Genomic DNA, 27,095 nt, shown 5'->3' on the forward strand with positions numbered 1-27,095 from the left:
TACCGTTCCGCCGCACTGCCCCCTTGCACGGGTGAGGCATAAATGCAATTTCGTTGTGTTCAGTGTGCACTTGTGTGCGGTGGAGTGCTGTGTCACAATGACAATGGGAGTTAGAGTTACCCAGTTGGGCTTTGACTTCACTTCATATGTCTCAAAATATACCCAGAGGTGAGTCGGTTAAAATTCCATTGAGAGGATCATGATCTGCACAGTAGGCCTGGCCTACATATTTACAGGCATGTTTCTTTTGATGAAATTCAGCCTCTGTTGACAGCATTCATGCAGCCCCAAACCACGTCAGTCCCACTACCACCATGCTTGACTGTATTACTCACAAGGTTACCACCACATGCTTAACACCATCTAAAGCAAATTTGTTTATCTAAATGTACGAGGTCTTCCTGGTCTCCTCTGCTGATTGTGTTTAAAGGGACACTGTGTGCGATTTTTAGTTGTTTATTTCCAGAATTCATGCTGCCCATTCACTAATGTTACCTTTTTCATGAATACTTACCACCAGCATCATATTCTAAGTATTCATTATGACTGGAAAAATTGCACTTTTCATACATGAAAAGGGGGATCTTCTCCATTGTCCGCCATTTTGAATTTCCAAAAATAGCTGTTTTCAGCTGCAAAAAAGACTACTTGGACCATACTAGAAAATATTTGTTTATTACTTAGTCAACTTTCATGTAAAGATCAAATTTGGCAATAGGCAGCCCAGTTTCAATGAGCAGCATAGTTGCAGTACCTTTTTTGACCATTTCCTTTACAGTGTCCCTTTAACCCCTTAGCGCAGCACTATGGCTCTCTGTGATGTCATGGCAATGTTGTTATGTTTTTCAACAGTATACATTAACAACATCAATCTGTCTCGGATATCAGCCTACATTTGTCCTAAAACCAGCCACGACTGCTGGCAGCGAGCACTGAGCAGCCAGAACGCAAGATTCCTTCGAATTTAGTGACGCGTTAACCTGGCAACGATTACTTAGTTTCCCGCAGTGCATTCTGGTTAACTGAGTACGTTAAAATAGCTTTGGCAATCGCGGTTCAGCACATAATTGTATTAAATTAAACGAAATAATGCAAATTACTTTATTTTTCTTATGTAAAATGCAAAATGAGGATACATTACATGTGATAACAGCACACATTGCCTAGAGGTGAATTCCACTTTAAGCATTTTCAGCAAGTGAATAGGGTCGCCGGCGACCCCTGCTGCAATAAGAGGCTACAGTAAATTCCAGACAGGGCGAGATGGCATTTACTGTAGACAGGGCGAGATGGCATTTACTGTAGCCATTATGCTGCCAAAGGAACCAGCTTCCTGTTGAAATTAGAACCGCCCCAACAGTGCCTCTACAACAGGTGTGTCAAACACAAATCGACTGAGGGCCAAAATCAAAATCTTGAGCAAAGTTGTGGGCCGAACTCAATATTTATTTTCAAAAATGGGCTAAAATTGTGCATGTATGAACTTAATAATCAATCAATCAATCAATTTCACAAACACTCTTTCCCATCATATGTGGTAGTTCAAATGTCCCTGCACATATTGTGTTGCTTATGAGTGTTTGCTGATTCATTGGCCTGGGCCCACTCATATTCCTGAATCCGAATTTCATGTTCAAGTCTTTTTACGCTATACATTAATTGTGTATTTGGCCCAAATATAATACACATTTGAAATTATCTCGCGGGCCAAATAAAATGGATCTGTGTGCCAAATTTGCCCCCCAGGCCTGAGTTTGACATCCCTGATCTAAAGCAAATGTGTTTATCTTGGTCTCAAGAGAGATTAACAGACAGGATATGGATCACTGGAACCATGTTGTGTGATCTAAATTACAACCCTCTGCAAGTGAAGTGAAAGCCCAACTGGGAAACGCCAACTCCCATTGTCATTGTGACACAGCACACAAGTGCACACTGCACACAATGAAATTGCATTTATGCCTCACCTGTGCAAGGGGGCAGCCCCCAATGGCACCTAGTGCGGCGGGACGGTACCATGCTCAGGGTACCTCAGTCATGGAGGAGGATGGGGGAGAGCACTGGTTAATTACTCTCCCCCTCAACTCGTCGGGAGTCGAACCGGCAACCTTTGGGATACAAGTCTGACGTCCTAACCCCTTACCCATGACTGCCCTTACAAACCCCAACACCGATGTAGTTGGGACACTTGTTAAACTGGGTAGCCTACTATCAATTTCAAACTATGTAATCCATGTGTAGAGTAGTGCAAAGACAACAAATTAACTGTTAAAACTGATTAAAAAAATGGTAACACTTTATTTTAGGGACACATCTGTTAGCACTAATACATACAGTGTTCCTGTATAAGTAACTTCTAAGGCATGTACAAAGCAAAATCAAACATTTGTTAAGCATGTATTCGCAAATGTCTTGTTCATGCACAATAAGGGATTTATTACCAATTTAACCTTAGTAAGGACCTAGTAGGCCTTAGCATTTGCTTAGTACATCATGCCTTACAAGTTACTTATGCAGGCATTAACATTGTATGTATTAGTAATATATGTATCCCTAAAATAAAGTGTTACCACAAAAAATATTGTGGGGCATATTGTGCTCATTTCAGATTTGATAAGTGCAACATGTATCAAATAAGTTGGGACAGGACCATTGTATAGGTTTATGACACCATGAAACACACATTGTCTAGTCTTATTCTGGCACTCCAACAATTAGTGAACGAATGATGCAGAGTTTTAACAGTCTTTTATTTGCCCAAGACCACTTGAAATTGACCCTGAATACATGGGAAACCCCTGATTACAGAAAAATATAATTCTTTATAACCAGGGCTTTGAACCGTTATTTTTTTCCAAACGTTCCGTTCCGAACAGAAACGGAATTATAACGTTTCCGGTCCTGAGTTCCACCAATAAATTGACGTTCCCGAACCGGTTAGAACCAAAAAATATTGTTCCCGGAACGGTTAATTTCGTTCCTGTCAGCTGATTACTCCCCATAGGCCTAACTGACGTTAACCAAGAAAGACGGAAGTGCAAATGAGTCAGCCTACATTCAAAACTGTTTATTCAAGCGGATGAAAAGAATATCCTCCAGAATTTTGTCATTCAGGGACGACCTAAGCGGAGAATAAACCTGAATGATGAAAATGCGCGCTCCTTGCTGACTTGGGTCACAAGGAGCACTATGATGGACATTGTGAGTTTGTGCATATTTGGAGCGGTCATGGATGCCCAATAACGCCGAACATTGTCGGTACGCTTTACACGCGTTTCCCTGCAATGTCTTACAATAATGCAATGCAAACTCTGTCCTTTTGTATGACAGTGGTTTCTCTTAATTTGGATGTGGAGTGAACACTTTGTAATCTACAGCTCTCTCTCCATTCAGTCAGAGAATGTCTGATGTCACACAGGACATGAACCTCAGCCGTCATGGAGACGTGCGCAGGAAAATAATGACTTTTTTTTAGTTTGAGGAACGGTATTAACCGGTATTAACCGGTTACCATTATTTTAAAATAAGTGTTCCCGTTCCAGAACATAAAAAATAATAACGTTTCCGGTTTCGTTTCTGTTCCCTGTAAAATACAAAAAGTTCCTGGTTTTCGTTTTCGTTCCTTGAACCGGTTCGAAGCCCTGTTTATAACACAGCCTTGCACTCTGTTTTACAGTGAAAATGAATAGTTCAACTTGTTTTAATGCAGAGATAAATAACAAAATTGTGTGCAATTCACTGTATTAACATCTTGTTTTACAAAGTACCTGTTAGGTGATACTCTTCCAACTTGATGACAAGAGGCTGATACCTTCACTTTTCAAAAGCACAATTGCCTTTTTAAACAGGAATGAATCCAAAGCTATCGCTTTGTGGAGACATTTGACACAAAAAAAGCTTTTCCTGCCTTTCACGAAATCAGTAAGATGATATTCCTTTGTGTGAAACCTAGTTTATAACAATGTCAGTCTGCTAAGAGGTTGGTTCTTGGCTTATTTAAAGCACCAACAAGGTGCACAACTGTTTTTTTACAATGTGGTGTGTCATCGGGCTTATCGGTATGTACTTCAGTGCATGACTACACACGCATGGAGAGATATCTCAACAGCTTAGCTTGAACTTATTTAATACTAATTTGGAATAGTCAGAATCTTTTTTTTTTTTTTACCTGAACAGATAAGTAACTCTACATACTTTCTTTCAGCTCTCTTTACTCTGTGCAGAAGCGGTAAGGCTTATTTTGACCAAGTCTTGTGTTAGCATGGTGCAACGTTAACATTCCATGTTTGATACATTTTGTTCTTTGTTTTTAATTTTCAGGTAGAGCAGGCCACACTGTAACACAGTGTGAGGGCTCTGATGCAGTTCTTGCCTGTGGTGTGTATCCAACGTTCATGTGTTAACATCGTAATCCTATTGTAGTAGTAATCCTTCAATAATAACACAATGTGCGACATCTGAGCAGTTTTTTGCTGCCAACTTTGTTAAAAGATGTTTATCAATGACAGACGGCAACATGTTCATTCAGATTTCTACAATTGCCCCATCTGACAAAGTTACAAAGGCACAAATATTGTTGACCAGTGAAATCTCTCAGTTTTATTATGAAATGTATGTTTGGAGAATGAACATTTGGTCAATTCTTTTCATTTTACAGAACCTGACTACTACATACAGGTGACCTCCGCTTTCTATGGCAGACGTGATGTCACCACATGCAGCTCTGATCATTCACATGGGGAAACCATGTTCACCAAGTGCACGTCAGACAGTGCCTATAGCATTGTCTCTGACAGGTACTGTATTCATTAAAACCGAAATAACATTGATCTGCAAGACTTTCGATTGCTTTTTCAGGGACTGTTGCAGGTCACATAGATTTGACTTTGGGAATAAGTTTGAGAACAGGTCATGGCAATTCAACAATGACATCTGTAAATTGGATTACACTGAAAATTACCCGATTTTTAATATAATAATAATAATAATAGTAATAATAATAATAATAATAACAAGTATTATTATTATTATTACATAGTATATTATTTATAGACTATATTGTATTGAAGTATACACCTTTACAGTAAGAATGATTCGAAGAACAACTTGTTTTCCATGTTTAAAAAGATGCAACGGACTGTCAGAGTGTTCTGTCCCCGTCACGGCTGGAGTGCTTTCAGAACCTTGTCCTGGGACCAGGAAGTACCTAACCGTTTCCTTCATGTGCCTGAAAGCCAGTAAGTCTTCTTACTGTATCATTGGTCTCTAAGCATTCACAGTGTTGCATTAAAACCTACTGCAGCCTACCATCTAAAGATTTCATATCAAGTTGTTTTTTTTTTCTTTGTGATGTACAGGGAGAATTGTGGCATGCCAAAACTACTACAACATCATCCGTTGTGGTAAACAATGACTCTGAGATCAAATATATACAAACAAAAGTTTTGAAGGATGTAAACACATTTTAAAAATCGATCCTCAACATGTATCATAAGTTATCACCTCTTTGCATCTGTTTCTTGCTATGCCATTTATTTCTCTGCAGAGTGGCCCACAAAACTTATGATTGTACATGCTAATTATGGGAGAAGGGACGAAGAGCTTTGCCCCAAAGGAAACACAACTACCACAGCATGTATCAACGGTGTAACGCAACAAGTGAGGGACTGGTAAGTTGCCTCTCATGTCCACACACATGAAACAGGATTGAAACAAAGTTCAAAGTTCTTTATTTGCCATTTGTGCTATTAACTAGTAGTCCAAGCACATAGGAACTCTTGTGGGTCAAATGTTGTTTTTTTGCCATCAGCCTCGTTGTTGCTGGGAAGAAGCTGTTATAAAAAACTTTACTTTATTGGTAGGGATGCTGTCCGCTCTACTGTGTCTCAGCACGTTTGTCTGTTTTCACAACATCTTGTCCGCTCTCTCCAGGTGCAAACCATGGGGTGACCGCTGCTATGTAATGGCCACAGATTTCCTATACTCCGACCCCTGCCACGACTATAGCAAATACCTGGAAGTGATGTATATGTGTCTTCACCTAAGTAAGTACTACTGTAAATGAATAGCCAATTTCGCTGTCCTGCCATCATACAAATCATTGAATACAAAGATCTTATTTTTAAACTTCACATACTACCCTGAGTAAATATCTGTGTTGTATGGTCTACCAACTCTTTACAAGACTTATGTCGTTTTGTATTTACTTTTCAGATGGCGAACATGGCCTGATGGACAGTTAACGGACATGCCACAAGCGAGAATATCATGAAATCTTTCCTGATACATTTACTTTAATGCCATTCTCCAAAAAACATGACATTAAAACCATACTTACAATTAACAACCAGTAATTCAAAGCTTGGGTAGAATATAGTCAGTCTGTTTTCCCAGTGAAGAAATGAGCAATTACTTCGACCATGAAGTAGTAGAATGAAGTAGTCTGTGTTAGGGAAAGAGTGTTGGTGTTTTTTTGTTGTTGTTGTTGTTGTTTTTTTTGTTACATTTTTAGGGGGGGGTTGCCTTTATTTTTTATGACAGGACAGTGAAGGAGAGACAGGAAATGAGTGGGGAGAGAGAGATGGAGAAGGACCGGCAAATGATCCGGCACAGCAACCCATTGACCCACTGCCAGGCAACAGCAGGGCCAAGGGTGTTGGTGTTAGTTGTTGTTGTTGTTGATTTTCTTAGGCTCAGTGCATAATTTCTGTCTTTACTGTAAGTATGCAAATCAGATGCCCTGCTTGTTTTATGGGTCCTTAGGACATAAACTGTACGCTGTATAGCCGGATTTTTGACATATTCATAAAAAAGTTCAGTAAAGCCTTGCTTCATCTTGAATATCTTTGCATGCTTCATTTTTTATAATCAAAATACACATTGATTTTGGCATGAATATACAATTCACACTTATTTTTGTGTGGGAAATACTAAATATTACTCTGAAATATTACTCTGTCATCTGATCCATGCTTGAGTGGTGTGCTGTACCAGATGTAGTATATCAACGAAGTTGACAATAAACTGAACAGCTGTGATGTACACAACCCTCCCTTGAAAATCCTACATATGCTAGGATAGAGACCATGGTTTCTTTCTAATAGAGATGCACCGAATCCGGTTCCGGTTCCGGATCCGGCAGGATAATAGGGTTTTTCACAGGATCCGGGTCCAGCAGGATCTTCAGCAGTGGATCCGGTATCCGGCATGTTACCTAAAAATCAGGATCAGGTGCATCTCTAGCCTAGGCTTTTCAGTCAGTCTTTCACAACCCCAATCACTGCATGGAGTGAAAGCCCTTTGGAAGCAGCCGTTGCAGGCAGTATGGCAGTAAGCCCATGAGTCTAACAAATAGTTTGGGTCAAAGTAATAAAAAGGGCCCATGTATGCAAGTAGACTATATGTTTCAACCCTTTTGTAGGATCCAGTATCCGGTTCTGGATCCGGCAGGATCTTAACCAGTGGATCCTAAAAATCAGGATCCGTTGCATCTCTACTTTCTAATATGCGAACGTCCATCCTCCCTTGCTCACTTGCCTCCTTGTGGCCTCGTTAAGATGTCACCGACAACAGAATTTTATTTCAATATCTTGCTAAAGCTTAATTCTAATGTCGTTTTTTCATTTGCAAACAGTATGATTAATGAAAAACAGTCCCCCAAAAGTTGTTGTGGCTAGGTTGAGAGTGGAGAACTTAATCGTCTTCTCCACAGAGGCGGGGCTCAGCGAAACGTGAGGCCACAAGCACAGGCTGAGGATGGGAGTCCGCATATTGGAAAGCACCCTACATATGATGGCATATACATGTGACCCAGAGTCAGGGTGAATTACAAACCCTGCTGTCAGGAAAGACAAATCAACCTTTTCAAACTTTTCAGTATACCTTGTGTGCCAAGATAATGAACGATTGCTGACAAGGCACAACAGTTTTAACATTACGAATCTCGCTAAGTGAAACATGGAAATGATCAACTGATCAATCACATGATCATACACTTCAATACAGTCCGGGGTTTCCCCATTAGTCAAGTCAAGTCAAGTCAAGTAGGTTTTATTGTCAATTTCTTTACATGCACTGGTCATACAAAGAATTTGAAATTACATTTCTTGCTTTCCCATACAGACATACACTAATCTAGGTAAGGACATAGACAGTATAGACATAGACAGTACTTATACATGGACTTAAGACAGTATGGACATAGACAGTGCTCATACAGACATTTAAAGTGCAAGACTGGACAACAGAAGACTTGTAGAGGACATACATTAGGAGGTATAGTTGTGCTTATGTGCTTTTCCTAAAAAGTCCTTTATAGCGTTCTGACATGGTAATAATAGCATTTTGAAGAAAAATAAATATTAAAAAGGTCTGTCAAGTCAAGTACACCAGCAGCAGTGTGTGTGTGTGTGTGTGTGTGTGTGTGTGTGTGTGTGTGTGTGTGTGTGTGTGTGTGTGTGTGTGTGTGTGTGTATGTATGTGTGTGTATGTGTTTAGTGCAGGTAGAAGGTGCGGTGTGCGTCTGTGTGTGTGTTCGTGTGTCTGTGTGTGTGTGTGTGTGTGTGTGTGTGTGTGTCAGTGTGTGTCAGTGTGTGTATGTTTGGGTTTAGTGCAGAAAGTGCAGTGTGCTTGTGTGTGTGTGTGTGTGTGTGTGTGTGTGTGTGTGTGTGTGTGTGTGTGTGTGTGTGTGTGTGTGTGTGTGTGCATGTTTTGAGTTAGTGCAGGTTGAAAGTTCAGTCACAAGTATAGTAGTGCAGGTGGAATGTTCAGTCGCAGATATGGTGGTGGGGGATGGGGGGGGGGGGTTGTCAGTGGCCTTGCTGGCTAGAGGCTGACAGTGGAGGGAGAGTGGGTTGAGTGTTCAGCATCTTGATCGCTTGGTGCATTGTGCTGCTCGCCAGCCTGGTGGTACGGGAACGGAGGCGCCTGTACCTCTTTCCAGAGGGCAGGAGGCTGAACAGTTTGTGTGCAGGGTGGCTTGTGTCTTTGATGATCATCAGTGCTTTTCGGGTGAGGCGTGTGGTGTAAATGTCCTGCAGGGAGGGGAGTGGTACTCCAATGCCAACTGTTTTGTGGTAACACATTACAGGACAGACAGACTGGGGAAATCATTTGTCCCAAGAGACATACAACTTTACAATCTGTGCATTAAGGACAAAGAGAAACTCCTGGACATTGGATCACCCTTATTTATTTATTTATTTATTTTTTAATCTATTTTTATTTTATTTTATGTTATTTTTACTTCTCTATTTAATCTACGGAGACACCCGGAAAAAGGATTTCCCCTTGGGGATAAATAAAGTTGAATCTAATCTATTCTAATCTAATTAAATGAACCCCCTTTGACAGCAGGAGGAAGTGTGACTCCATCCCGTGCTACCAGCTGTAATCTTGACACCAACCTCCAAACAAAACACAAAGGGCTTTGCAGGATGTGACACAGATATTCTAAATAACACTATGCCAATATTCACATTACATTATACTTATCTACTGGTTTTATCCATGGCAACTTACAGGCTTTCTTTTTGTAAGTACAGGGTATTGGTTACAGTCCCTGGAGCAGTGTAGGGGTTGGTGCCTTGCTCAAGGGCATCTCAGCCATGGAGTGAGATAGGGAGTGGAATGGTGGGATTCGAACCTGCAACCGTCTGATCTGAAGTCCATCTCCTTAACCACTAGGCCGTCCAATACATGGATACTGTTTAATAATAGACAACACATAAAAGGAATCTTGCCATAGCCTAGTAAATAAATTAGAAGAACCCATCTAGGACCCCCATGCAAACACCATTTTTTCTGTGCACCCTGTTTCACAACTCGATGAAGTTGGTGCATTCCTAAACCCATTAAAGTACTAAAGAAAACATAATACATATGTAAAGAATATGAACAAAGAAAAATAGAAGAAAACGAATCCACTGAGATTACTCAGTTTATTTTGGTTTATTTTCCCAGCAAACCTGCCGCGGCCCCCTTGGCATTCCGTTGCGGCCCCCCAGGGCTCCCCGCCCCCCACTTTGAAAACCACTGATCTAATGTACCCATCCATAAATGGACTTGCATGGTGAGTCCAGCCAGGTCAGAGTCTAGTTTGAGTCCTAACCCTACCCCATCTCTCTCTCCCACGCATTTCCTGTCCCACTCTTTAAATTCCAAAAAAGTTAAGATGTAAAGTAGTCATTTTTTGTCAGTGAATATATCAGGTTGTTTATCTGAATAACTGCCAACTTTCATCTTCTTGCTTATATCCAAACCAATCAATATGTTAACATTAAATCAGGAGTTGTGGATATATATTAAAAACAGCAACAATAAGTTAAGTGCATTTGAAACATTTACCTGAGATGAAAATACGCACCTGTGCAACATATTTGTACTTTGATCCTTCTGATATCTCCAGATGGTTGAGAATGTGGAGGTGTGTGACCTTCCAGGTGGCGTGTGATCGTCCAGATGATATCTGTCCTGCATTGTAACCGATTTCAAATGGTGCTAGAAACCCCTGAAGACTCTGAACACCAAAAGAAATCGGTCAGCCTTGGTAAGAGGACAAGGTTCTCCTGACAGCTCCATGGCACATCCAGCCTTTGGGGACATCCAGAAGATCCATCCCTCGCTGTCTTCAAAGAGCTCCAGGTCCAGGATGAGTTAGCAGCTGGGCCTACCCCAGGAACACTGATTTCAAATGGTGCTAGATGCAGAACAACTCTAAGCCACCATCTGAGACCAGCTTCCCGGGGAAGCATGTGGAGTCTCTGTCTGCGTGGTAAAAACCATCACAGTTGTGGAAATAGGATGCTGCTTTGATGCATATATGGACCTGTGTTTTGCTGAAAAATGTGTTAAGTATCAACCAGTAATTCATGCATTGACAGACAGTGGCTACAAAACATCCATGGTGGCACTTATCTATGGTAGCCTTGGCCATGTTCATAAATTGTGTGTCAGAGGTTTGCAAATAGCTGGACTTGACTTTTTTGCATTTATGTAGAAGACACATTATTGCTACTTTAATATTGTTTGGGGCGCTGTATTGTTTCTCAATAATTATTGGTCCTCCCAAATAAAATAATCAAACTGTGTGTGTGTGTGTGTGTGTGTGTGTGTGTGTGTGTGTGTGTGTGTGTGTGTGTGTGTGTGTGTGTGTGTGTGTGTGTGTGTGTGTGTGTGACATCTCATGGTTATAAAGACAGTATACACTTCCACCAAAAACAGGTTGTTCTCATACTGACCTTTTAAAGACAGTGAACAATGCTTTTTTTATTTTTGTTAGGAGAGGAAGGGGAGCCTCTGTTTCCTCGTATGTGGAAAGAAAAAGTGTGTGGCACCCCCTTGCTATATTTCAGCACTCATCGGTTAACTACTCAAACACACATATGGTTCATAGAAAAGTACAGCAGCTGCATAACATGTATTTTTCCACAAAAATGAGCTGAATTCTTGAAGAACATATTTCAACAGAAACTCTCGTCCTGTTAGACTCACCTTACAGAGACATGTTTACATAATCAGACACCTGAATGTGACAGAAAGCTCACAACCTTTTAGCTTCTTTTGGTATTTGTGGTACTGCAGTATGTGCTCTGTGTTGAAGACTTCCTGTAGATAAAGCAGAAAGAAGACATTAGCTTTAACAAAAATGTTTGTCAAGAGAAAACATTTGTTTGACTGTTTGTCAAGAGAAAACATGACATAATCTTGCTGCCCCGTTTCAGGTGATAGGCCTATTACATAAAGCCATTAAAGGAGCATGCTGCATTTTTTAATATCACACACCTAATGTGTGATTTCGTGAGCTCTGTGATACAGAACTCAAAATTGATAATAATCAAATACTTCCATCTCAACGTGTAATTTGACTGTTAGCCCATTAAGACACAGCGTTATGAATTTGCTGTTGCTAGAATGGCAATGACCAAGTCGTAGTGCATTAAAGGCCCTGTGTTATGCCATAGTATTGTAGTACAATGACTTTTCAATGGCTATTACAGCGTGCCTCTGGAGGTACAGCGTGCATAGGCCTACATACGGTGTCCAATCATGCACACCTGGCCAACTCCAGTTCATCTGGCCATGTTAGAGACTTTGTGAAACCTACAAGAGGCCAGCATTGACAAGTGTGGTTTCCTCCCTACATACAGTACGTGTACAGCTGAGATGGTCACGAGAGTCTTCACTCATCTACTGACTCACTAAAGTATTGGCTGCCTCGTTAAAGATGATTAACTCGAAATACATGGTACTCCCCTTAACATTCACACACAACATGTATTGGACTTTTAATATCAGAGCAGGAAATCTTAATGTGAATAATGATTTATCCAAGGGACTTTTGGGACCACATACTCCCAGGACTATCTAAGTTTCCCTGGCATTTCACCTGTTGCATCCTTTCTTTAAAAAGAGAGACATTAGGACAACATATTAGCGTACAATTCATTATGGCTAGCTGACATCTTGAAACCCAACCATAACTACAGGAAACTGTGTTTTAATTGTTCTGCAGGACTTCTGTTCACTAAACACAGTAGGCCTGCCTGCATTATTGCTAACAACTGTTAGCTTGTTACAGAATCATAATTCCTTACAGGGAACTGGTCAATTATGATTCTGTAGCAAATTTCGAGATGCCTGAACGTTATTTTCTCAGATCGTGACTATGCAAGAACAAAAAGGTGATTCTGCTTCACACAAGAACTATAATTGCCTGGTTAACACCAGACCTAATCACAAGTGAGATTAGGTCTGGGGAGTTGCCTATATTAAATTCCGTAGGGGGCAGAATACTTGGCTATTATGACACACTGCCCTGCTCTCTGATTGGGCAGAGAAACTGTAAAGGTCGGAATGCTTGGCCATGATGATACAGGTATCATGATCTTGGACGTTATGAGTCATCCTCGCCAGACTGTCTTTCCGATCGAAACGATTGTGTAGAACTAAAGGCAGTATAGGAGTTCCCAGGCAAGAACTATAACAAGCTGCTTCAAGTTCAAATTCCACAGAGCCTTCAGCATTCCAACAGCCTTGGTTTCTGAAATGATCTGGAAGTTCTTTTAAGGTTTTGTCTGCATGGCATGTACCAACTAAAATCTGATTGACCTGAGGTTTACCCCTTTGTAAGATATTTTTAATCTCTAACATGGCAGACAGAGACCTAAAATCTGCAAACCACCTGAAAGAGGCACAGCTAGAGACACTGCCATCAGCATATTCAGGAAACCAAACCCTTGTGTCCTTTTCACCGGTAGCGTACCTATTTTCCCCGGTTCCTATGTTCCCCTGTCTTTGTATGGGAAAGGGGAACATATGACCCTTTTTCTAAAGAAGGGTTCTATGTTCCCCGCATTGTATGTTTCCAAGTTTTCAAATTGTGCCCTTCCCAAAACCATCCCTAAACCTAACCTGTCAGAAATGTAATGTTTCTGAGTTGTAAATTTGTGCCCTGACCAAAACTAGCCCTAATCCTAACCTGTCAGAGGTCCAACAACAACCTGCGTTTTGCCATGTGGCAGCAGTCTACTTGGATACAGTGGGGAACATAGAGCCCTTTTTTGAAAAAAGGGTCCTATCTTCCCCAGTAGAGGGGAACATGGGACCCGGGGAACATAGCACCTGGGGGACATAGGGATGAGCCCCTTTTCACCAACTATCACACAGTACTGTAAATAGGGTAACCGTCTCCGTGACAGTGAAAAGGAGGACATATTTTTTGGATGGCGGGTTTGGGGGTCCTCCCCCCAAAAAATGTTCGTTTCTTAGATTCAATTTTAACCTACTTAGCGATGCATGTCCAGAGGAGGCAGTCGCATCCCAAATTTAGTCACAAATCTGTGGAGTAATATTAGGTGATAGCCTATACTGTTCACAAACAATGAAATAACTAGCCTTCTGACAATCAGGTGCAACTCTGAAGCTCAGTCATGTACACAAACACACACACACACACACACACACACACACACACACACACACACACACACACACACACACACACACACACACACACACACAATTCCTTGATTAACAGCTATACTGGCTACGTCCAAGAAGCACCTTAAATCCCATCTAGTCACCGAGGCATATGGACTTGTTATGGACCCTGGCACTTTCCCCCTGCCCCTTCACCTTGCGTTCCTTGAAAGGCGCTATATAAAGCCAACTTATTATTATTATTATTATTATTATTATTATTATTATTATGCCTATTATTATCATCATTATATGTGAGATGCTTGTAGTAACCAACGGCCATTGTGTGGGGTGCAGAACAAACAAAGTGCCACCAATTGGCATGGAGTTAACTAAAGTGCCTCCTTGCAACAGTCTCCTCTGTCTCCGCTAATTCTTTGGCTCACCTGGTTGGCAAGAGAGAGAGAGAGAGAGAGAGAGAGAGAGAGAGAGAGTGTGTGTGTGTGTGTGTGTGTGTGTGCGTGCCTGTGTGTGTGCATGTTCCCAGCAGGTCCAGTGTCCTTCTCCCACACCCTCCTGTTTATGCCGCTGGAGTTGCCAAGCCTGTGCCAACAACAACCAACGCCCTGAAATGGAGGAAGTAAGAGGAAGTGGTGGAGCCAGGCTGGCAGCGCGCCCTCCGACGCCAACAATGCCTGGAGCGCACCAATCCTAAACCTGCCAGACTATGCCTCTCACACCCTCCTCGGACTCCTTTCCTCACTTTCTTTCTTTCTCTCTCTCTCTCTCTCTCTCTCTCTCTCTCTCTCTCTCTCTCTCTCTCTCTCTGTCTTTCTTTTTTTTCGCTCATGGTACTCCATCACTCCTTTTCTGGGCAGGTCTGCTGTAGGCCTTTCCCCCTATTCTCCTTGCCTCTAATCCTCTCTAATTTCCCAAAAGCGCTGCAGCGTTCGCGTCCCGTACCGCGCTGCAGTGGTGCCAATGCTGAAGTGAAGGGGGAACCTTGTGCTTTAACTGATTAGATGGGAGCCAGGACAGGGCTCACTCCCTGGTTGCGGCCAAAATAGTTTAATAATACACCCTCTCCCCCACCCACACACACACACACACACACACACACACACCTCCTGTTGTCTCCTCTACGGGGCAGCATCCTCTTTGCACTGGTCGTTTCCATGCCAGAAAATAGCATAGCTCCCATACACAGAAGATAACTGTTATCTAACAGATTTGAGTTATGAGTGCTGCAGGTTACCTATATGTTTCCTTTGGTGTGTCATAACACTGGGTTTTTGTTTTGCTTTGTGGCTTTCCTTTTTTTTTTACACGCGAGAGAGTGGCCCTTGGTGACAGTTGCTGTTCCGAGGTGTCTTATTTCCCTCAACAGGCTCGGCCCTCTCACTTTTTTCCCTCCTGGTTCTGTTGTCCCTGCCCCTCTGCCTCTCTGCTGCTTGTTGTGTAATGTTTATATAAGATTTAAAGGGCCCGTGTAGTGTTCTTTTCTTTTCCATGGGGCTGTCTGTCTCTCTCCGAGCCGCCAGGGTCATAACAACCAGGCCATGACAACAAGCTTGGACAACAACAGAAACCAGTTACGCATTTGAAGCGTCACTTCAAAGTGAATGGTGAAGCGTTTCTTTAGGATCCACTTATTCAGGTCTGATGCCAGATAATTATCGGAATATATGAGAAAAAATATTGTCTTACACACATACAAGAATGCTCCTGGACTAGCAAGTGGTTTTTCAGCAAAGTCAAGCAGTATAATCTCTGTCTCCGACATTTCAATACAAAGCTCTACTGCCAAACAGAGATGGGAGTAATGCGATTGCTATCGTTTGTTCGTCTTTCTTAACCCTTTGAGGAGTAAGGATTTTCCCCCAGTTCTTCTAGAATTTTACTCAAACACTCTACAGCTCCCATAAAAGTCTGTGTTAAAAATCTCACAAAGTCAACATCATAATGAAACTCAAGATTTTAGCAAAACTCTAATCACATATTTGTGATGGCACTCCTCAAAGGGTGTATTCTAAACAGAGAGATCTGGTTTAGTACTGCTTCTGTTCTGTAATAAAGGATGTCAATATAACAGTGTTTATCTGCGTCATAAAAATGTCCAGTGTGAAGCATTCAAGACAGACAGACAACTGTGCAAGGAAACTTTCTTTGTCTTGACAGACATCCAAAGTCACACGCACACACACACACACACACACACACACACACACAAACACACACACACACACACACACACACACACACACACACACACACACACACACACACACACACACACACACACACACACACACACACACACACACACACACACACAGAGAAACACTCTCCTGTTGCTAGCCTCATTCATAAGAAATGACCTCCTAGTGGGTTGGGGCAAGTCATGGGTCACACACGCACACACACCAGGGTTGGAAATAAGCACCCGTCCACCCGCCAAGGACGGATACATTTTTCAACCCTCCAGTCACTTTAACTAGTAAAAATGGCTAGTGACTGGTAGATAATAAAATCTACCTGCCACAGTGACTGGTGGGGAAAAATATTAAGTTCCACCCCTGACACACACACGCACGCACACACGCACACACACACGCACACACGCACGAACGCACGCACGCACGCACGCACACACGTCACAGCCAGAACTATAAGCTCTCTGTCCAGGGCTGCTGCATTGAGTGCACTGAGCAACAGCAGCAACAGCAGCAGTACCTAACAGTAGCTGCACTGCAGACCCTTCTGGTGTATAAATGCTCAACAAATCTTCTGCATTGCATTACATTACATTACATTGCATTTGGCAGATGCTTTATAACCAAAGCGACTTTCAGAAGAGGACATAATCATAGCCAACATCGCTAGCAGATACAAAGATTCTGTTTGGGGCTTGTGGAGCTGAGGCTCACCACCCTGACGCAGACATAAACTTGCTCGAGACCTTACTGAGTGCGGATGGACACACATCTAATGTCTGAAATTCTCAGGTTGGTAGCAGCTAAGTGTAATCACCTGTGGAAACAATAGGCTTGTTCGTGACGACGCAGTAAGATTTTTGCCAGGCAGTGGGCATGCACACTTTGCCAGTTTGATGCATTGTGGTTAGAAAATTCTAACCAGAATGCAGTAGCAGTAGGATTTTTGCTAGGCAGTGGGCATGCGCACTTTGCCAGTTTGATGCATTTCTAACCAGAATGCATCGAACTGGCAAAGTGCGCATGCCCACTGCCTAGCAAAAATCTTACTGCTTCATCACGAACGAGCCTAATGTCAACAGACCTATGTGACGAGCAAACCTGGCACGCTACTAAACCCTATCGTGCAACTGCATCCATCGACAAACTCGAATTGAGTACACGTCAACTCAACTTAACTTAGCGCTTTTATTTGTCATAGTTACAAAGCTTTCTGTTTTTTTTATGTTGAGTGTAACCGAGGTCAGCATTAGTGAAACCTCCTTCTCAAAGTCTCATATGAGTATACGTAGTAGATGGGCTACTGGTATAGAGCTCGAAAGTCCCGCCCCTTAGTTCCGCGTTTCACGGGACCTAAGCTGACCATCTAACAACACGGTAGAGAGTAAATATCTTCTGATCTCAGTCATGATATGCGCTGGGCTACAAATATGCTGTTTAAGATGATAGATAAAGATTATTCATGCAGAAGTATCAATGTTTTGTTCCGAGGCCGTCGGCATGGAAAATGTGAAGAAACACAGCTTTCTAAAAATTGTGGGGGTTCGTACGAAAAATTAAGCAAAAATATCAGAAACAACATATATGGAGCTCGTGGCACAACTCGAAGGGGATCGAAATGCCATTTTAATACCGCCATTGTCAAGTCAAGTCAAGTCAAGTAGGTTTTATTGTCAATTTCTTTACATGCACTGGTCATACAAAGAATTTGAAATTGGATTACATGCTACGATTTTCGGCTAAAAACGCCGTTGAGGTCCCATGAAATCGGGGGAAGTGACGTCACTTTCGAGCTCAATAGCTAGGGTGGAAGGTGTGAGTCCCACCCTTAGGGGTCAAACACACCAAATCCGAATGGAACGGTCGCGGGACCAACGCGGTCTTTCTGCTTAGTTTCGGCCGGTGTGTTTTTCTCTGCCTTTCACACTGACAGCGTCGTCGTGCGCGACCAGTCCTGTTCAAAACCCCCCCACAGACAAAGCTAGCGTGCTACTTTGCCATTCATTTGAATGAGACACAGCCGGTATGGAAAATACGCTCGAGTTCTATTTTCCAAATGCAGCGCAGCGCGGAGTCGGCTCCTGCACCGCTGACGCCCGACTACCTCCGGTTGGTGTGTAAGGACAGATATGTTTCAATGTATTCTCACCGACGCCGGTAAAAAACGCGGCCGTTCTGCGCCGCTTTACCGCCCTGGTGTGTAAGACCCCTTACCTCTCCCCACATTGGTTCATGACTTTAGTGCCCTTAAGCAAGACACCTGACTTGACCCCACATTGCTCTGGAGACTGTAAAAATTATCCTGCAGCTAAAATGTCTATGTATGCATTCCAATATGCGGACTCCCGTCCTCCACTTGTGCTTCTGGCCTCGTGTTTTGCTGACGCCCCACCTCTGTGGAGAAAACAATAAAGGTTTCCTGCTGTCAGCCTATAGCCACAACAATTTAATAATCTAGTAAAGTTATCTGAATCTGAATCTGGTCAGAATCAATTTTTGCGGGACTGTTCTTCATTCACCATCCCAAATGAGGAAATGACATCAGAATTGTGCTTTTACAAGATATTATATAATATTATATTATAATATGTCTCTTCACACTGTTGCCCTCTGGTAGACGCTACAAGGCATTACCAGCCAGAACAAATAGGATGAAGAACAGCTTCTTCCCCAAAGCTGTTACAACAATGAACTCACACTTAATAATAATAATAATAACTTGGTTTTATATAGCGCCTTTCAAGGAACCCAAGGTCACTTACTGGACAATGTTCATCTATAAAGGACTGTGCACTTTGTAGGGAAGCTAAAATCTCAGTATACTTTGTATAATGACAATAAAGGCTTTCTATTCTATTCTATTCTATTCTATTCTATTCTATTGAATTAATTTTCATCAATCACAAGCAGGCAAGTGAGCAAGGGAGGACGGAAATTTGCATATTGGAATGCACCCTAAAAGTCAGTTTGGGTGAAAGCATCGGCTAATAATGTAACTTAAGATAGTAGCATGTCTGCTGCCCATACCAGAGTTTGTTGTGAGGTTACGGGTTCTAGATTGGGTCTTGACCACGTGGGACGACCTCGGCTACATAATATCTCGGCTACATCATATATATGGTAATACTACCCAATATTACCATAGCTACCATAAAGTGAAAGCGTGTGAAAGCCCATTGGGAAACTCCAACTGCCATTGTCATTGTGACACAGCACTTCACAGCACACAAGTGAACACTGCACACAAGCTAGTGTACTCTACAATATAATCCAAAAGCCAAGCGTCCGCTTTGGACTATCACACAGAGCCACACTGCCCTAGATGACTCACCCTGGTATAGAAACACAGCAAGTCTGGGATACAAAACCAAAAACAAACTGGATTTACATTTATTTTAACTCATTTACTGTGCACCATTTAATGTGCAATGTAAGTCATACGCGTGGCCCCGGTTCACACAGGTAACAGGCTTGGATCTAAACGAGCAACAAAATACTTGTTACAACCTTACTGTCACCAAAATTGTAATGGCTATGTCTTAACCTGTTACTTAAGGCTCTCTGTACTGTCATAGCAATGTTGTTATGATATAGCCTACCCAAGTATTTTCATCAAATAGTGAATAGGTCCACCGGCGACCCCATCTCAAGTCAAGTCAGCTTTTATTGTCACTTTCATCATATGCACAAGACATACAAGGGAAAATGAAATAACGTTTTCTCCCTATACCACGCCAAGACAAGACATATACAAACTGACATAAAGTGCAGACAGGACAGGTAACAGTGATGGACTGGTAACAATGGCCAATAATAAATACAGTATAAATGAACATTTAACATTTAACATTTAACATTTAACATGGAACATCTGCAGTAAGAGGCTACGCAGCAAGGCAGAGAGGTTATCATTTCCGCGTCTGTTGGGCTAAAATCATTAGGACAATATATGTCCCCGGTTGTTAGAGTGAGATGAGTGAGTCATCTCTATGGGAGAAAGCTCATTGACTGTCAGGTCGACAGCCAATGAGCTTTCTGCCATAGACGTGACTAACGATTCTTCTGCGAATAAGAACAATCAACGCCTCACCAGAATGGCCACCTGTCTGCAAACAGCAAACACAAATAAATCATAACTGGGTAAACGCTTGCTATAGTGACCATACACACTGTATGTCATTCAGGTAGGCTACCACCAAAAACTCATTCCCTTGTGCATGCAAACTCATCAACCTGCTACCCGGTCACAGACTGTGTCTTAAACGTGCCACGTTAGATTAACCCATTTTAGCCTAAGCCCTTTATGAGAAAAGGTACCCTCTGCCTATTAAAACCTAAATATCTCAGCCTCCGAAGCACATAAAAACATTAAATGAGTTGCAATTTAAAGCTAGTACCCTCATTTTGCATTAGAATGTGTTTATGTTCAGGTCCTGCTTGAGAGACGGCAATTTTTCAACGACTGACAGTGCAACCAACAACAACTTATGACCGCCCGGGTTGAGGCGGCCTAAAACAGCAGAGAAAGGGGTAGGGGGGGTGGGGAAAGAACCAGACATGAGTGGGATCATGACCGATGGAAACACATCACGGAAGTGCAGTGGAGTGGTCAGCACACTCGGACGGAGGAAAGTGGTGGAGGCAATGAGCGAAGCCTCGACATACGCAGTCGAAGACGTGTGATGGTACCGTACATGTACAAATTCAATTTTAAATCGTAGCCTACCGTGGTGAAAAAAAGAAATTTGGCTAAAAACATACCTCATACAATATACTTAACTGTTGATTTTTAACGCGCCTAAACACAACATAAAGTTTACTCCTTACATAACTTACTTACAAAAACACAATGTTTTTTATATAAATATATAAACATAACATAAGTGTAGCTTTAAGCAACACTAAACACTCAAAACATGACAAAAGTACCTCTTCTCCAATCAGCTGTGGCCCTCCACCTGCTTGCCTGGGCTTAGCCAATGGCTGGTGTTCTGTTTGCGCAGTAGGGGCATTTGATAGGAGAGCTGAGCCGCCACTCATACTGTAGCTCTGCTGCTGCTGCTGCTGCTGCTGCCTTGGGAAGTCTGGCGCATGTGAACTGGAGGCGAGCCAGTGCAGAGTCACCAAGAGAGCAAGGTAAACAATTCTCTCTCCCTCTCACTCCCCCTCGTTTTCTCGTCCTTTCTCTGATCGAGAGCCATGACATTTAGACTCGGTTCAGCACAGCCCTCTTCCTGGCTGACAACACCCTTTGGTTTTTCTTTTAAAAGGAAAAATGAACTGAGTTAAAAGAAATATAGATCAAGAAAAAGAGACCAGAGAGAGAAAGAGAGACTGAGAGCGATCAACAGAGAGAGAGAGAATGACATAGTAAAAAAAGCACGGACCAGAAGTACGCCAGACAAGTCTGCGTCATCTCTCCTACACTGACTAACTAAAACACACACGGCGTACAGTGTACCTGCGGGAAGACTCGAGACTTTGTGCGCAAGAAGTAACCGAGCAACAACATAAGGACGACGTCCACAGCTGATAACGCAGACACAATTTTACAAGCGCACTCTTGCCTCACCCTAACCAGATGAGGGCAAAATTAGTCCTCCGTGTTCCAAATCTGGTTGCACTCTCTAATGAACAACAACAACAAAGGTTACCTAACATCCCCTTTAGCACCCTCTTCTAATTCTCCTTCTTCAGCAATAATCTGGACCAATGTCTGTGGTCGAACGCAGAAGACAAATATACTGATAAGAGTCCATTGCTGGGAGGATTTGACGAGTTGTATGCGGAATAGAGTATTGTACGACACAACATATGGATCTGACGAGTTGTATGCGGAATAGAGTATTGTACGACACAGCATATGCCTGGATGTCTTTGCCCAATATGCGTGGCAGTAGGAACATGTACTGAAATCACCTGTTAGCTTTTCTCCCTACTCACAGCAAGTCTTGCCATGCCACACATAAACATATTCTCTATCTTTGCTGATAGTATAGGTAGCCTACATGCGGTACGTATACATGCATCTCTACTGTGACATATGATAGAAGGCAGAGTAACTGTGGAAAGCGTTGATCTACAGAGTGCTTTCACTCTTGATATCATAGAACCTTCCAGAGCAGAGTGCTTTCTTTAACCCTTCATTTGATGTCTAATCTAAAGTGCGCACAGATCTCACTGTGCCATCAAAACATTGTATGCTCGAAGCTGTCGAAAGTGTATCGGGTACTGCGTATCCACATTATAAGTCAACGCTATGGTACGATTCGACATATTATGAGCGGAGGGAGAGGAGGAAAGAATCCCTCAAGAAGAGAATAGTTAGAAAAAAAAGAGGAGGAAGAAAATGATGATAGGAGACGAGAAGAAGAGAGGATGACGGACTGGGTCCCACTCACGGCCACTCACAGGTTGAAAGCCCGGTCGAATTGAGTCTGCTATTCTCCTCGTTACTGTTTTCCCTTGGTCGTGAAAAAGTGACGTAGCAACTAATCCAAAATCTTTACCCCCCCCCTCCCTCATTCTCACTTCTCCTCCCCTTTCCTTCAGTCTGTCCCCCCCCCCCGCCGCCACCCCCACCCCCCATAACACACATGCATTCTATTTTCATCTTGTTGCAACAGCAGCATCGCCCTTTCAGACGGCTTGTTTTCTTCACTGACACACATACACACAAATAGATCTGTCCCTCTCATACACCCCCTACCCCCCCACCGTACCCCACCCCACCCCCTCGCCTCCCCTCCCCTCCCCTCCCCTCCATCCCCTATCAAGCACACAGCAGCAGACACAAACACTCACTATGCACAAATCTCCCTCCCTGATTTGTCCCCCGTCCCTTCCCGTATTCTCTCTCCCTCTCCCTCTCTTTCTCTCTACCTCCCTCCCTCTCCCTCTCTACCTCAATATGACGCAGCATGTAATTCTCTAGACCTCTCTCTCTCTCTCTCTCCCTAGACTTCTCCCTCTCCCTCTCTCTCTCTCTCTCTCTATGCCCACTGTTTGTCGCTACATGCGCACCGGTGCTTCTGGGGGGCTTCTCTGTCGCGGGGGCAGCAGCAGTGTCGGCAGAAACAGCCAGTGGTGATACTGGTGGAACCGGCGGCGGCGGCAGCAGCAGCAGCAGCAACACCAACATCAACAACGCAACGCAACGGAGGTAAAACGAGTACTGCCTACTACCCTGTAATGATCCAGGGAGAGAGAGGGAGAGAGAGAGAGAGGGAGAGAGAGAGAGAGAGAGACAGAGAGAGAGAGAGAGAGAGAGAGAGCTCTGTTAAAGAGATAGAACCACCTTCCTGTAACTGTCCCTTCTGTACCCCTCCTCTCTCCTACTGCTCCTCTCTCTCTCTCTCTCTCTCTCGCTCACTTCTATGTGCCCATTTGTAATTGGGCATTTGGCCTTAACAGCAGTCCTCTTGCGCGGCGCGAGACACACACATGTACACACTCCTTTCGCTCGACTCCTCCTCCACCCTGACCAACCCTTCGCCTCCCTGCAGTTAAGCCGTGAGTGGAGAGTGGAGACACTCTCCTGTGCCCGAGAGAGAGAGAGAGAGCCTGGTCACCTGATTCCTCTTTTCCTTTTTTTTTAAATACTCCCTCCCTTCCTTGTTTTTTTTTTTTTTTTTTTTAAAGGCGCATGTTGAGGCTATACAGGGAAGAGGTTACATAACAGCTGGGATGCTGCTCTGCTCTGCTCTGCTCTCTCTTGTTTTCATCCGGTAGCCTCTCAGATATATACAACACACAGCAGGCACATACACAAGTAGAGCGACTCCATTAGCAACAGCGGGAACATCAGCTTTGGCTTCAGCGGAGGAGGAAATCGTGGAATGGTCTCAGACAGAAGTGCAGCCCTCCCCGCCAGCCCCTGCCTGTCTGTGTCTAAATCGTGTGTGCAGGAGCTGCGCTGCGTGGTCGTGTCGGCACCTGAGTCCCTTTTCCCCTTCTCTTCCCTCCCTCCCCCCAACCCCACTTGGCTCCACCCTTTCGAAGGATGATGATGCTGCTGTTGCTGATGACACACAGTATTATTCGCTGCCAGGATGGAGAGGTTTGAGAGGCTTGAGAGGCTGAGGAAGTCTTCATTCGCACTGTGGGTTATCGCATGAATATGACACATAGTATTATTCGCTGCCAGGATGGAGAGGCTTGAGAGGCTGAGGGAGTCTTCGGGTGCATCCCAATATGTGACCTTGCCTCCTCCACTTGCCTCCTCCACTTGCTTCTCGTCATGATGACATCACTGACAACAGCATTATATTTCAATATCTTGCAAAAGCTCAATTCTAAAGTCTTTTTCTCATTTGCAATTGGGATGGTGAATGAAAAACAGTCCCTCAAAAGTTGTTGTGGCGAGGATGACAGCTGGGAAACTTTATCGTTTTCTCCACGGAGGAGGGGCCAGGAGGCGGGACGAGGAGACAAGCACAAGTGGAGGAGGCAAGGACACATATTGGGATGCACCCACTGTGGGTTATCGCATGAATATGTCATGGATTTCCGCTTCCTGTTTTTTTTGCCACTGTGTCCACACGTAAGGGTTACTATGGCAACAGAGAAGCACGCCACAGAGGAAATCGTCAACCATCCAGAGGGTCGTTGCCTAACCATGACGAAGACGAAGGCAGCAGGTCACAGATTCGTCAGACATCTCGCCCAAAACATCCCACTGCTGACTGGGAACACATGGCATCAGCATGGAGTTATTGTAAACGTACAAGGACTTTACTACTGGCATTATTGGCTATTATGTCGACATTCAGTGTAAGCCGACCGACAACTTCTTCGAGTTTAAAAATGAGCTTGAGGTCTCCTTTAAACCAGATTTGGTATGAATAACTACAACGGTGCTCAGAGAGCGCAGACCACTGACAAGACAGCTCTATTTCATCCTCCTCTGCTTTGTAGTGTAAAAGCAAAAAAAACTCAATGAAGACTCAAAGACTCCACGCCACAACGAGAAATCCAACGAGAGCATTGTTGCGGCCATTTAAATAGAGGATAATAGGGTGGTCCCAAAAACTAATCCTGAAAATGTAACCAAAATTCCAGTGATTTTATGTTACCACGCTAAAAAGATCTAAGAAGCTGCTAATGAATGACCAATTAATGAATAATTAACTAATTAATCACCTTAACAAGTCAGTCGATGCTTGCATGAGTCATTATATGAATAGACAAATGAACATTCCCTTGACTGTTTCCGTCTGTTTGCAGAAAACAACACTGTCTTACAAAGACTGTGCACTAACAATCTGTACTTACTCGCCTATACTCTACAGGTATGCTCCTGAATGTTCTATTTTGTTTTGAAATTGTCTTTTCATGGAGCGTTTCTTTCCTCACAATGGTCAATAGTGAGCCCAGCTCAAGATACTTCAGAAATAATACAAAGAATTGCCATTGTAAAGGCTTTTAGAAGTAGGCATGTTAATACTTTACATTCAGAAGAAGCTACATATGAAACTACAATTCCCATGGTGCTTTTCCCATACACATCTACCCTAGTTGAGATGAGATAAGATGAGCTGAATCAGGGTCATGTGTCACCACACGTCACTGGCAGCAAGGAGATGACAAAGCACACAGACACATAAGCCTCTTACAGCCCTAATTTAACTTCGGAGCAGAAGTGGGACAGTAGTGGGAGTTGATGCAAACGCAATGAAAACAAAATGCCATCCTAGTGATTAGCTTGATGCCAAGGCTATAGTAATCAATCAAAATTCCATTTAATTTCTCTTTCAGGTCATAATGCCAAGTTCTGATCGGAAGTCAGTCTTGTCGGCAATCATTGTTGAGTCGCTGGAGACACTGTGCCTTTAAGAGGTAGATACTGTATGTATCTGCAATATGTTTGTGAAATCGATCGTAACATGAGAATACATAGGAGAGACAGACAATGACAAATGCGTAAGGCTGTATGTGAACCACCGTGTTAAGTGTCTTAGTTTACAGATAATGAGACTCACACACAAAAACATATGCACAAAAAGAGACCCCCCCCCCTCCCCCTTCTCGCACTTCGCACTTCCCTGGCTACGGATAAAGCTTTTAATGAATCAATGGACACTAGAAGTTTCCTGGAGATAATTTCTCTCTCTCTCTCTCTCTCTCTCTCTCTCTCTCTCTCTCTCTCTCTCTCTCTCTCTCTCTCTCTCTCTCTCTCTCTCTCTCTCTCTCTCTCTCTAACTCATATACACACACACACACAAACACAAACAAACACAAACACACACAATTTCTTCCGGCGACTGTTTCGTGACCCTGTGTTTCGGGAGCATCTGCCTGCTTGACTATTGGTCCCTGCTGGGAAACCTACGACCAGCTGCTTGACCACAGCAGGCTATGACTACACACTCTCTGTCAGGGTATGCATGCCACACCACCACCACCACCACCACAAGCTTTACACCGCAGAAAATAAGGACTTTCATCGTGCGAGCTGAAGAGGATGCTCTGTTGTTGTAGGCTATGCAGCGGGCAAACCAGGACACATTTGTTTACGTGACTCGACTTGCAGTTAAGGGTACAGTCAGCGGGCCAGTCACAGCATAGAGCAGGAAGTAGACAGACCAAAAACCAACACAGGTGTGTGTGCAGTAGCACAGTATAGCGCTCGTCTCCTTTATCATAAAGCCTACATAAAACCCTATTGATTAGGATCTGTACAGCGTGTGTCTGCCAGAGAACCTATACATGTGATGTGCAATGTATACAATACAATGTATACAATGGGTATGCGGAAGAGGAAATTGAATCCGAATGAACCACGCACGGGATGCTATGGCAACGCAACGTGACACCTAAAACATTGTGTAGAGCTTCCTTTTCACCACAGAGATAACATCCTGGAGAAATCAAATCTGTGTTGAAAATCCAAATGCTACGAATTACTACTTAGCCTTTCAGATGTCAACGGATTCAAGGTGAAAAATCTCATAAAAATGGAAGAAG

General features: G+C 43.1%; 1 protein-coding gene and 1 long non-coding RNA gene across 4 annotated transcripts in view; one reads left to right on the forward strand and one right to left on the reverse strand.

The window, feature by feature from the left end:
• Nucleotides 1-3,679: 3,679 nt before the first annotated feature.
• si:ch211-66i15.5 (L-rhamnose-binding lectin CSL1) lies at nucleotides 3,680-6,840 on the forward strand. 2 transcript variants are annotated; one of them, XM_063208020.1, is made up of 8 exons: nucleotides 3,680-4,228; nucleotides 4,321-4,377; nucleotides 4,658-4,796; nucleotides 5,128-5,237; nucleotides 5,358-5,402; nucleotides 5,546-5,669; nucleotides 5,932-6,044; nucleotides 6,214-6,840. In XM_063208020.1, exons 3-8 carry the CDS (start codon nucleotides 4,747-4,749, stop codon nucleotides 6,240-6,242), a joined length of 471 nt encoding a protein of 156 aa, XP_063064090.1. In that variant the 5' UTR covers nucleotides 3,680-4,228; nucleotides 4,321-4,377; nucleotides 4,658-4,746; the 3' UTR covers nucleotides 6,243-6,840. The 2 variants fall into 2 exon arrangements, with proteins under 2 accessions (XP_063064090.1, XP_063064091.1); XM_063208021.1 differs by lacking the exons at nucleotides 3,680-4,228; nucleotides 4,321-4,377 and having other exon boundaries at nucleotides 4,532-4,796.
• A 3,198-nt stretch (nucleotides 6,841-10,038) lies between these two features.
• The window catches only part of LOC134456607 (uncharacterized), a 22,378-nt gene continuing 5,321 nt past the window's right edge, over nucleotides 10,039-27,095 (reverse strand). Inside the window, exon 4 of one of the 2 annotated variants that reach the window (XR_010036349.1) lies at nucleotides 10,039-11,604. This is a non-coding gene — a long non-coding RNA (uncharacterized LOC134456607). Of the gene's footprint in view, nucleotides 11,605-22,945 lie in introns of those variants that run through there. The other variant, XR_010036348.1, reaches the window with a different exon arrangement.

Source organism: Engraulis encrasicolus, chromosome 10 (assembly GCF_034702125.1).
Source record: "Engraulis encrasicolus isolate BLACKSEA-1 chromosome 10, IST_EnEncr_1.0, whole genome shotgun sequence".
NCBI classification, from domain to species: Eukaryota; Metazoa; Chordata; class Actinopteri; order Clupeiformes; family Engraulidae; genus Engraulis; species Engraulis encrasicolus.